This window comes from Populus nigra, chromosome 4, assembly GCF_951802175.1.
Source record: "Populus nigra chromosome 4, ddPopNigr1.1, whole genome shotgun sequence".
NCBI lineage: Eukaryota > Viridiplantae > Streptophyta > Magnoliopsida > Malpighiales > Salicaceae > Populus > Populus nigra.
In genome coordinates this window covers 20564896-20577097 of record NC_084855.1, presented here as the reverse complement: position 1 = coordinate 20577097, position 12202 = coordinate 20564896, and the positions used below count along the sequence as shown (strand labels likewise).

Here is a 12202-nt window from a genome sequence, read left to right as displayed (position 1 = left end):
AATACCCTCAAGTAACCTTCAAATCTACAGTAAACCTATGTAAAATGACCAAAAAAACTCTTACAAGAAAGTTATATTGTTTTTGTCTCAAATGGTGTTAAAGGAATTGCATTATTTTGAAAAAAATAAAACAAAAACGCCCCTAAGTCAAAAACTTTAGAATTATTTATTCCAATACTAAATTTGTAATTGCACTGTAAATTAAAAAAGAAAATGACATAATCTCATGCAACATGTTAAAGATATTTATGTCATGGTGAAAAGATAATATAACCTTAAAACTTAGTTCATTGTTTTTTTTTTTCAAGCATAAATTATTAATTATACTAACAATAAATAGTAAAATATATCTTTGGCTACATGAATATAACTAGGAGACTTAGTTTTTTTTAATCTTACCTTTTCTAGGTTTTTTTTTTTTTTTTGATTACTTGAATGCTTTGTAAGCTTACCTGGTTTCGTAGGTAACAAGAAACAAATGAGAAAATGCTATGTGCCTAACTTCAGCGGGATCATAGCAAAATGAGCCAAGACTGGTAACATCATGGCGCTAGAGGATATATATATATATATATATATATATATATATATATATATATATATATATTGTTGTTGTTTGCAGAGGGAAGACTTCTTCCCCTCTGATTGGCAGTGATAATGGAACTGTTACTTATTTTTGTTTTTATCTAAAACAACTTATCCACGACACAAATCCAACTAAAAAAAGTAGATTCAAGCACAAAAGAGTCTCATGTTCATAGTGAAAAGGGGATACAGTACTTTTCCGATACATGTAAAATATCCACTGCTGAAATCACAAGTACTGGTGGAGTCCAGAACCAGAAGTTTTCAACAAAAGCACAAGGACTAATTACTAATGTCACAAGCTACAAGGCAACTATCTGAGTTTCTTCATTTTCCAGGAACGAAGTTAGTGGCATATGCCCAAGCATTGTTGGCCACTGGATCGGCAAGGTGATCCAAAAGGTTCTCAACAGGACCCTTTCCAGTGACAATGGCCTGAACGAAGAATCCAAACATTGAGAACATTGCGAGGCGGCCGTTCTTGAGTTCCTTCACCTTCAACTCTGCAAATGCATCAGGATCATCAGCGAGGCCCAGTGGGTCAAAGGCACCGCCAGGATAAATGGGGTCAAGTCCTTCGCCAAGTGGCCCTCCACCCACTCTGTACCCTTCAACGAATCCCATAAGCACAACCTGGGAAGCCCAGATTGCGAGGATGCTCTGAGCATGGATGAGGTTGGGGTTGCCAAGGTAATCAAGGCCACCCTCTGAGAAGATTTGAGCTCCAGCCTTGAACCAAACTGACTCACCGAACTTGACACCATTCTTTGCAAGAATTTCAGGAAAGACACATCCAAGTGCACCAAGCATGGCCCATCTGCTGTGGATCACCTCAAGCTCACGGTTCTTGGCAAATGTCTCAGGATCTGCAGACAAACCAGCAGTGTCCCATCCATAATCACCAGGGAATTCACCAGTCAGGTATGATGGGGTTTGCTCAGAGAATGGACCCAAGAACTTTGGGCGGTCTGGGCCATACCTGTTTTATAATCAGCCATGTGGTCAGCTTTTTATTGCAATTACTTGGTTTGAAATGAACCTAAAATGTAGATCTTAGAACAAGCTGTAAAATGTGGTGGTGAACATCTTCCTAAGGCTCAGTCTCACAGTCCCCTTTCTTTAAGTTAAGAATTTCTTGAAGTAAATTTCCGTACAAGATTAGAGCTCAGAGATCATGCTCTTGGTGACCTGCTTTTTCTCTGATTGTTAATTGTTCCAACTTTTCAAACATCATAAACCACTGCTCTAATGACAATACAAGTCTACAAGTCAGAGCAGTTCAAGATCAGAGTCAGTTCACGTAAAGATTGTTCATTATGCCTCTTCCGAAGCCATTAATTTGTTACACCATCCACTATTCAAATAAACATGTCTTGATGAACAACGTGCTGATAGTAGAAGCTAGCATGCTAGTGAATGTGTAGCTACAATGCTCGATGATGCTAGTGACACTGCTAAACAACTTGGTAGCAATGGATGGGAAATCTTCTTCTTTTTCTGTGAATTTAGAAGATGGGAAATCAGAAAACAAAGACAACTTGCTTCCAAGACAGAGTGACTTCTAGGTATTAGTGATTTTCTTACTCTCTTTCAAAGTTCAAGAATATTTACAGACCTACCGACCTACCTATATGAAAATGACCAAAATTGAAGGAACTACTTAAGAAAGTATCAGTGCATTCAAAGAGGTGCTTTTCTTGATTTGTAAGAACTAGAAATAGTATAATACTGATATTATTTACTAGCTGGAGACCAGAAACATCACCATATGCTTTGGGGAGCACTTTTCACAGTCCTGCGCATGGTAACACGACCACCACCAAAGGAACCAACCTTCCGGACAAGATCATTTGGTTGCTTCAAGGCGGTCTGGCCAGCAAATGCAGACTGTTGGATTGCAGAGGCTGCCATGACTCTTCTTTGTTAATGCTGCCTCTAAGTCGCTAGCTCTGCTTTTCTCTTACTCTATCAAGGCTGACTGAGTTGTAGATGCTAATCAACGCAGGAAGAGGGGAGATGTATAAGAAATGACAAGATGTTGTGGATGAGGAAATCTACACGTCAGCGGTATCCCATTGGTTACTGGATAGGATGTGGATTTCCATGTCGATTTTTTCCAAGAAAATATAGGCTACTCTTATGCCATGTGGAGTTGAAAGATCTTTGTTGGTGGGGTGCTTATCATCGATGCAAGCCACATTATATTATATAGAGATTAAATTTAAAACAAAAGATTTATTTGGGTGGTTAATGCTCCTCGATCGATGAAAACAAAATAGACAGGAAAAAAAAAAAGAATTCTACATGGAAATGGCTAATAAAGATGTCAAACCAGCCATTTAACATTAATATTAAAAAAAAATTAAAAAGGGGGTGTTTTTACTTTGCAATATATTACAAATTATTATTCAGTGCAATTGCAACAGTAATTTTAATCCTTTTTTTTTACATTTGATTTATTAGAAGTTAACTTTCGTGATTTATTATGATTTATTTTTTATATTATTATCTTAGTCTCATGATTCATATTATGGGTTTAACAGGAGTCTAATTGACTTGAAATTTTTTGTTTTTTTATTTAGTATTTATTTTTTTAGTTTTGTCCTTCAATATTTTCAACATTGGATTGATTAAAAATTAGAATTTATCATTTAATTCGATTAGTTTTCTATGAGGTTATTCTTGTCTCATGACTTGGTTCATGAATTTTACGAATGAACTCAAGTAAACTCAGATCGTTTTATTATATTCTTTTTTAGATTAATTTTTTTTTAATTTTATCATTCAACAATGAGCTTATTGAGAATTAAACTTCATAATTTGTTTGATTTGCTTTCTATATGATTATCTTAGTCTCATGACCCAGATCACAGGCTTAGAATATTAACCCGTGTTGACTCAGGTCATGAGTTTGGCGGGTTTACTCGAGTTTATTGTGTTCTTTTTTACAATTGAATTTTCTTTCAATTTCATCCTTGGATTATTTGGGAATTAGGCTTCATAATGTATTTGAATTTACTTTCTATGGGGCTATCCTAATCTCACGACCCGGATCATGGATTTGACAGATTAACTCGGTTTAACTTGGATTGTTTTTTTAGTTTTTTTTAGTTTTTTTTTAAGATTCATCCTTTAACATTGGAAATTGAAATTCATAATTTATTTTGATTTGTTTTATATAAAGTTATCATAATCTCAAGACCCGAGTCACAAATTTAAAAAGTTAACTCAGGTTGACTCAAGTCGATATAATATGTTGTCTTAATATTTTTTTTTTAAGATGTTTTCTTGAATTTTTTAAGTCAAATTATGTTTTTACCAGTCGTTTGAACCCATTGAGTTGACCAAGTTATCTCAGGTTAACTCTCACACGATTTAATTTTTTTTTACTAGAAAAATATTAGTTAGGCCTAATATCTCTTTTTAAGTTTTTTTTTTAAAAAAATAGAAATGAGTCATATGACTCTCAGCATAGGCATGCCAACAATATACACTTTGAGGCAAGGTTCATAGGCAAATTAAAAAATGGTAACTAATGGTTAGAATCTGATCCAACTGATTTTATTTTATGTCCTTGTTCATACAATTATTATTATTATTATTATTATTTGTTTATGCTAAGTTTGCTAACAAAAACCCAGGACGGTAACAGTAGTAGAACTGAAAACTCATGGTGGTAGACTTGAAATTGCGAGTGTATATTCATATATAACCGCTTGAATCCATGCCTATGGATATGTCATCACCAGTTTTGATCTCTTTCTTTTGCATGTAAACTGGTTTCAAAGTATTTTGCTCAGATAATAATGGTATGTTTAATCCAATTATTTACGTGTTTTTCTCGAAAATATTTTTTAACTATGAAAGCATCAACAAGTTGATGGTTTTCGAGTGCTTTTAAAAGAGGATTTGGTGTTTTTCTAACAAAAAAAAAAAACCTGTAAAAAGTCATGGATCCCAGAGCATCGTGTATACCTCCTACAGTTTTTCACGCAGACCAGAACCCAGGGGAGGCCCGAATTCCCATTTCCCACTTCAGGGGAGCTCTTAACTCCGCAACAATTTTCAGAAAAAAATTATTTTTTTAATTTTTAATTTTTAATTAATAAGTTTTTAGTATTTTCAAATACTTTAATACAGTACTATTAGAAATAATTTTTTAAAAAATAAAAAAAAATAATACATTTTCAAATAAAAAATACTTTAAAAAACAATAATACTTTAACTAAAAAACAATCCCGACCAATAAATATACAGCTGAATTGGATTGAACAAAGCATGGCGCAACTTCAGACTAGAATATTAATAATGTTTTGCAGATTCTATTACTCAATCTACAAAAATCCATAGGAATGAACTGCAACAATGTCAGTTACTCCATTGAAGAAGGATTCTCTTCTACTTTTGAATTGTCATGTACACTTCCTAACATGATTGCTGTCAGCATTAGCTTTCCTGCATCAGGGTAATCCTTGTGCTGCATCAGTATTGCTTCTACAGAGAAATCCAAATCTTCCAATGCCGAAACTTCAGAGTTTTCTTTTCTCAATGGCAAGACAGCATCAAAACCTTCATCGATAATTTCTGCGTTGGGTCCGTAACAACTGCTTGATGCCTGGAAGAGCACTGTATCTCTCAGTTGCTGCAAGATTTCCTCATCACTCCACCCTTCATCTTTAGATGCTTGATGGAGTTGACCCCAGTCATCCTGATCAGCAGCATTCTTCCAGCACTCCTCCAGAAGGTTTCTGTGACTTCTACGAAATGAGGAGCTAGTCCATGCAAACACATCAAAGCCCCGCAATGCAAGCTCTGGGTTTTGAACTTTTAAGCACAGCTCTATGAGCTCTTCAGGACGGAAGAGCCTCTGTCCGTCATATTGATTTGCTTCATTGGCAGGAAGTACTTTCAGAATTTCTTCCTGCATGTAATGAAAGGTCAGGTCTGCTGGAGCTCATACAAAAGTTAAATAAATAAATAAAAACACATGCAAGTTCATCGTAGAGTAGTTTGAGCAGCCCAGGAGTTCGCATATAATCAACTAGTTTTCTTTAAGTTATAACAAAATCAAAAGTTGTTGATGACAGTGGTAAATTTAATGGCTTCTATCAGCCCAAGCTGCACCTTCAGGAAAGATTCTTTCAGAAAAGAAGCATCCCTTGTATTTTCTATAAAAATCCATGATACAAATTAAGATTAGATGTCATTTGAAGACCAGCACTCTACAAATGAAATGGAAAAAACAGCTCAAAATTCAACAGGCTATTTTGGTTCTGGCCAGAATCACCCATTTCACTAAATAAGGGATTGTGGTTCTTGCTATGCAATCAAGGGATTAGTATAAGGATCCCAGTAGACCCTCCTTGAATCGGAATCTATGAGCGTAGCATTAACAATGAACCCTGTGATACAGTTTAGTAATAAGCTAATGGCAGCACCTCAACAAGTACAGGGTACAAAATTTGTGAATATGATTTCTTCTCTGCTAAAGAACAACGAGTCACAAGGGAGATCATTTAACAAGAGCAGAAACATGGCAATAGCAACAAAAATCATTCACAAAACAAAGCACACCTGCAATTTCAAAATCTTCAAATCTGCTTCAATTCGCTTCATCTTTGTCTCCGAGTCAGTATTCTTACCTGCTAATGTTTTTTTTCATATAAAAAAAATGCATTTTATTAAAACTTAACATGCCAAATGAAAAGAAGAAAAAAAAAATTCAACCACTTTTTATTTTCAATCAAGCACCTTCTACACCCAGGCTTGATATTCCTTATTTTTCTGGGATGGTACAAAGCTTAACCAGTAAAAATCCATATGGTCTTTAATGTCATCAATGCCCAGCATCAGCGTGGTAAGAATTAGCAAGAAAGTACTCACAAAGTTCTTACAAATGTCACTTGAAAACTTTCCTGAATTAGCTTAGCAAGAGATTCCAGAGGGAACAGATATATAAAACTGATTAGGAAATCAAAGACCGAAAACCCTCAAAACAAAAAACAAAAATAACGACTACAGTATTGCAATGACTACAGTATTGCATAACAAGTACCATTATTTCCATTATTAGAGAAGAATCCTCGAACTAATCTGCAGATATGGACAGCCTCATAAAAAAGAAATCAATTAAAGTGCACCTTCATTAAAGAGGTGATCAGTGTTTGCGAATATTTTTTATTATTAGACATAAAGACACCGATTGTATAGAAGAGTCTAAAATCACCAAGTTGGCTCAACTTGGCAGTTTCCATGAAAGAAACCAACTTCAAGGTTGCATGATTTTGAAAATTACCCCATTTACTGAAACTTGAGAAAATCAAGAGATTTTAAAAAAAAAATCGAGACAACAATGAACTAAACAAGTAGGTCATACCTGCCATGATAGCAATCTTTGAGAGGTTCAAAAGACGCTTTCTATCTGCCAATGTGGTTATAAATCTGTTTTGCACATGGTCTGTGGTCTCTTCAGCTTCTGATATTGAGGTCTCATCTTGAGAAAGGGCCAATACATGAAGAGTTTCAGAAGCTGAGGAAAATTGATGCAGAAACAATTCATGAAGCCACAGCAGATTTCGGTGATGCTTCAGAAAAATAGATAGCTCTTCCTGGAACTCTTCTCCAAGTCTTAGAAGCTTTGAGATTTGCCTCTTTTCATACAGTTGTTTAAACACGAAATAACTGAAACCTCCCTTTGGTCCCATGCTCTCGTGCTGAGCAAAACAAAATGAAGTAAAAGATCAATCTCCACAAAGAAACAAGATAATGTAATATTCATAAAATTTAAAGGAGGGAAAGCAGAAGAAAAGAATCGGCAAACCATACAATGAGTATGTAGTTCTTATCTATCTCTAGACATAAGAACAGACATGAGACCATATAGAAAGGCAAAGACAAGCAAACAAAATTCCACTTACATACCCATTGCCTTCAAAAACTTATAGGAGGAATCCACACTTCTCAGGTTTAAAAACTTTTATTCTCTCCAAGAAAGATAACATATCATGCCATTCTGATAAAAAAAAATAGTTGAAAAAAAATGAAAAAAAAATAATAATAAGGAAATGGAAACGGAGTCTTGTTCCATTTAGTTACCATTTTTTTTAATCTTTCACCTAACACTTCTGAAATTTCTTAATCAACAGCATACAGGTAAAATATAATTGCCGCACAACACATAAACATGCATCGTGCCTGTGCATGTGTGTGAGCTTGCCTGTGACATCTGTCTATTCAAACTGCATGACCAAATTAGATTGATGATGGATCTCTTAAGAGAGATTTCTATCAATCCATACTAAATGTGTAAAACATTGAACTATTATCTGATAGAATCAATAAATACTTTGGAAAAAAATATCCTGTCAGTAAAGCTTTTGACACACTTTAATTACAAAGAGCTTATGTTGCTTAGGTTTGACATTCTCAACTTTGACGCATTAAATCAGAAAGACTTTTTCATGCATGTGCTTCTAACAAGAAGTTCTGGCAAGATAGAATTAAAAATTTGATCTGTCTAGGTACCAATTGTTACATGCCTCTTTCAAAACTTAAAAAAATACATCAATGCTAATGACACTGGCACCTAATATTTAGCAGCTACCACACTTGGAGCAAGACAGAAACCATTTAAATATAAATAATCTCTGTACCATAAGATTTCTGAGCAGCGCTGAATCGTTGATGTCACAACATATACTCCACATAGTATTGTACCCTTCATGTCTTTTTGAAATGGACAACAAATTTGAAGTTAGCTTTCTAAGGATTTCCTCATCTGGCTCATCAGTTCTTACATTTAAAACCTACAAGGAGACAGTTCAAAGATCCATAAATATTCAACTTCATGATCATAAGTTACAGAAAGTAAAGAGATTAACCTGGTGCCCGCCTTCCACAAAATATTTCACTTGTTTGTAGAGGGAGTTAAGAAGGGAATCCCGTCTATTCCAATACTCATCTAGCAGCCCCTTGTGTTCTCCTCCTCGCTCAACTTTAGCTGTGACAGCACCAGCATATGCCTCAAGTAGAACTTCAGCCAGTACTTCTAGATGAGCACATAAATCTGATTTTGCAGAAAGTTCGAGTTCAGATGTTCCATCTAACAGCTGAAGCATGAAAGAAGCAATTCTCCACAGCCCATTCCGCACAACAGGTTGACAATACCAAGATGTTAAGCCCTGGGATAGTGGATACCACATATGGTGCTCATTTCTATAGAGCATAGCAGAACGAACTATAGACACAACTGCATTTGAGAGTTCACAAGCCCTCTTGATCTGAGCCTCATGAGGCTGTTCTTCATTTATTAGGTATGTTAAGTAGCTGTGCAAGCAATAAAATACTTCTTCAAGATCCGAAACCTTACTGTAAAACACTTCAGCATTGTCTCTGTCCATGAGAAGAACTGTATTGCGGCGGGCTCTTTCACCAACTAACTGAATTAGATCCCATAGAGCACCTGAAGGTTGAGCTTCTGAACTGGAATGTGGGGAGCCGCTCATATTTGACCTGTTCTGGCTAATTGTGTTTTGCAGTTCTCTCAGTTGAATCATTCCAGAAAGCTTTTCACCATGTTCCATGATTGTTAGCAAAGACTGTCCTGCTAAGATAAAGTTCTTGTTAGGTTTGCCATGTGCCATTATCCATGATTCATTTACTTAACAGAACTGGTCGAAAAGACATAGCCCCCAGAAATTTCACCATAAATATGCATGGAGCCCCATGTTGGGACAGCTTCACAAGCAAGAGCAAATGACAATAAATGAGCTCTCCAAGTCTCAAAACATTTCATGTACACAATAATCAAAAATAAAATATGAGTGTGCATGCATGCATGAGTTTGTATGCAGAAGTAATTGAAATATGCAATAAATCATACTCTGTTTAGTGCATAGCTCCTCATGGCATTTTGATAGAGCAAGAAACTGTAAAAATCGTTGATGCTTTTCCTGCTTATCCATGAGTTGGTTAGATACCATGGTCATAGCCAAAATTTCAGCACCTCTGGTGGTTGTCCAGTGTTTAGCTAAGGTGTCAATGATCGATTTGCTTGTGCGGGTGAAAACATTTGTTTCTCCATCCCTTTCAAAAGCCCCAGAACTTTGAAGCTTTTCATATGAGGCATCGACTTGCCCAGTTAACAGAAAATCATGGAAAAGCTGACCAAGTAAAGCCTCTGATTCTTCATCGTGCGAAGTTCGGCGTGAAATCCTATTCATAACAGCCTTTTTTCTATCACCAGAATCCCCTGCTTCAGAACTTACCCTTCTAGGAGCAACATTGCCTGCAAACGTGAGGTTTCTTCTCTCTTCTAGTGTAGACCCTTCATTTGAGCTCCCTTTACGCGACAAGCTTCTCTCAGGTGGTTCAACTCCACCAAGCACAACAGCCTTTTCTGGTATTGCCCATATTCCAGCCTTCTCAGTTAATACAATCCATGCACCATCTTCACCGTCATTTGTAGAAGGAAGGGCTGAAGCATCTAGAACATTTCCTGCATCATAAGGTAGATCAAACTGATAGAGACGCGTAGAGTTCCTAAAATAATGGGAGACTGTTGCTGTTCCATCGCCAGAAATTATTAGTGTTGAGCCTGAAGGCTTGCCTCCTATTCTAAGTCTCATAGAAAATAAGAAATCTTCATCTTCTACTCTTGCTTTTGGGATTATCACTTGGATTGGGGCTTTTTTCTCCAAAACCCTTTCATGTACATCAGAAGAAATGTTGACTCCTGACTTATATTGCATGGTCAGAAGAGAATATTGTGTGTAGCTGGAACTGCTTACACGATCCTTGCAGAAAGTGGCAACAAGAACTGTGATGACTTTGCCATGGTCATCCACCTGTACATCTAGAGGCCATATGCGTTTCTGACCAGCCAGATCCTTTTTAATGCCCAAATCACTGTCAGTGCCAACAATTTCATGAGACCACATCTTTGACACATTTGAATCAGGATGAAGTTTTATACTGAAACACTGTATCTCATGATCAGTCAATAAAAAAAACTGCCGTTCAGAATCGTCCATGGAATGGGGTGAAAACCGCCAGATGAGTGACCTTGGATAGCCCTTGCTCCTGACAAATTGACTACCATCACTGCCATGGGAGGATAAATACAATGTGTCCTGATACACTTTACTGCATTGAATTTCAGTGGGGGTGCAATAAAAGCGCCACAGCTCACCATTGGAACTACAAGCCAAGGCAACAGAAACATGCTGGCTAGCAGGACGTGCACAAGCAATCAAAGAGTTAAAAGAATTGGATCCCATTGTATTAATTGCAGACCGCCGATTAGGGGTGCTCTTCCCATCAACAGAGAATGAAGTCACCTCCGATTCATCAGAAGACAACATACAAGTAACTGGAACAGATCTGCCTTCATTGTAAATGTCAGGCCAGTATGTAACAGCTCGAGTTTTTTGGTTACACAATACCACACCAGCAGACTTGCAACATTGTACAGCTTTATTCCTTCCCCTGGATGTGGGATCCCAGTTGAGAAAACAAAGCAGCCAATTTGTGCCGTGATAGCCGCTATTGCTATGAGCTCCATCATCTAAACAATCTAAAGGAAGTTGAAGAACAACACAATCTTTTGAAGGTGAAGATGATAAGTGACTCCAGATAAAGAGTCTATTTCTGCAAATGATCCAGGAAAGGCACGTCTCCTTATCCATTCCACCAGATATAGATGCACCACCTGCAGATCAACAGTTAGTGCAAGTAGTATAAGAAATAAAAACAAGCCGTATTGGCTAACATTACCAGGAATGTGGCTGCGCAGAAAGTTGGCTTGTTCATCACGAACTACTTCCGGAAACTCTCCAACATACACGGGCTTAATTGGATCAGCATCACTAGCTTTTTCTTCACTTTTTTTCGTCAATTGAGTTCTAATGCACATAACAACCACAAAAACAAATATTATCAATTATTTAACCTACTTTTGGTTAGCTAGGGTCGAAAAGGTGGTTGAAATTCCCTCGTTTGTAATACAACCAAAGAAATGAGGCCTTATTTTTTCACTCAAAGTGCAATAATATACTAAATGACTCCCCCAATGCCAGACAGAACCAAACAAGGCCTTATTCCAATATAAGCTTAAAAAAATTTATTACAGCACTGCCATTAACAAGACAGAAGGCATTTACCTGGCGAGAACTGAGAGGCGAGGAGCCCAAGGAGCGGGAGTGCCGGTGGCAGGGCGATTAGGGATTGAATTATTGTCAGGTGCTGCTGCTGCTTTTCGATTGCTGGATCTTTTAATTCCTGGAGAGAACATTTTCTATTTTTCTGTTCGGAGAGGGAGGGAGGAAGTGAAGAAGGAAGGGTTTAGGGTTTTTTTTGTGACTTCAAATCACAAAAAGGTGACAGTCCTAAAACTTTGCTCGGAAGTAGAGGGGTCGAGGAGAGATCATGTTTTAAAAGTATTTAAAAAAAAATAAAAATATTTTAATTTTTTTATATCATTTTAATATTTTAATATTAACATATTTTCAAATACAAAACATTTTAAAAAGTAATTGCTATATACTTTCAAACACCCCCTACCACGAATCTTGTGTTTCCAATTGTTAGAAATAATTTGTTTTTTGGTTATAAAAGTATT

General features: G+C 36.5%; 2 protein-coding genes across 7 annotated transcripts; both read right to left on the bottom strand.

Moving 5' to 3' along the window:
* Positions 1-731: 731 nt before the first annotated feature.
* LOC133692097 (chlorophyll a-b binding protein 5, chloroplastic) lies at positions 732-2586 on the bottom strand. The gene is made up of 2 exons (XM_062112788.1): positions 2351-2586; positions 732-1564 (listed from the first exon to the last, which is right to left on the bottom strand). Exons 1-2 carry the CDS (start codon positions 2494-2496, stop codon positions 913-915), a joined length of 798 nt encoding a protein of 265 aa, XP_061968772.1. The 5' UTR covers positions 2497-2586; the 3' UTR covers positions 732-912.
* Positions 2587-4864: 2278 nt separating this feature from the next.
* Positions 4865-11998, bottom strand: LOC133692172 (nuclear pore complex protein NUP133). Of its 6 annotated transcripts, none has more exons than XR_009841839.1 (10): positions 11745-11998; positions 11359-11486; positions 9467-11293; positions 8466-9187; positions 8238-8390; positions 6962-7298; positions 6641-6678; positions 6337-6509; positions 6160-6227; positions 5440-5506 (listed from the first exon to the last, which is right to left on the bottom strand). XR_009841839.1 is itself a non-coding variant. In XM_062112909.1 (8 exons), exons 1-8 carry the CDS (start codon positions 11873-11875, stop codon positions 4958-4960), a joined length of 3918 nt encoding a protein of 1305 aa, XP_061968893.1. In that variant the 5' UTR covers positions 11876-11998; the 3' UTR covers positions 4865-4957. The 6 variants fall into 6 exon arrangements, 2 of the variants coding, with proteins under 2 accessions (XP_061968893.1, XP_061968894.1); XR_009841840.1 differs by having other exon boundaries at positions 6337-6500; XR_009841836.1 differs by having other exon boundaries at positions 6337-6678.
* Positions 11999-12202: the final 204 nt, after the last annotated feature.

What these genes read in the sequence shown, in the direction of transcription:
- LOC133692172 (XM_062112909.1), bottom strand. Translation starts at nt 11,875, where the DNA reads ATGTTCTCTCCAGGAATTAAAAGATCCAGCAATCGAAAAGCAGCAGCA. An exon ending in TCTGCGCAGCCACATTCCTG is followed by an intron (nt 11,294 to 11,358) that starts GTAATGTTAGCC and finishes GTTGATCTGCAG; the next exon opens with GTGGTGCATCTATATCTGGT. An exon ending in CGCTGCTCAGAAATCTTATG is followed by an intron (nt 7,299 to 8,237) that starts GTACAGAGATTA and finishes TGTTTTGCTCAG; the next exon opens with CACGAGAGCATGGGACCAAA.
- LOC133692097 (XM_062112788.1), bottom strand. Translation starts at nt 2,496, where the DNA reads ATGGCAGCCTCTGCAATCCAACAGTCTGCATTTGCTGGCCAGACCGCC. An exon ending in AGTGCTCCCCAAAGCATATG is followed by an intron (nt 1,565 to 2,350) that starts GTGATGTTTCTG and finishes ATTATAAAACAG; the next exon opens with GTATGGCCCAGACCGCCCAA.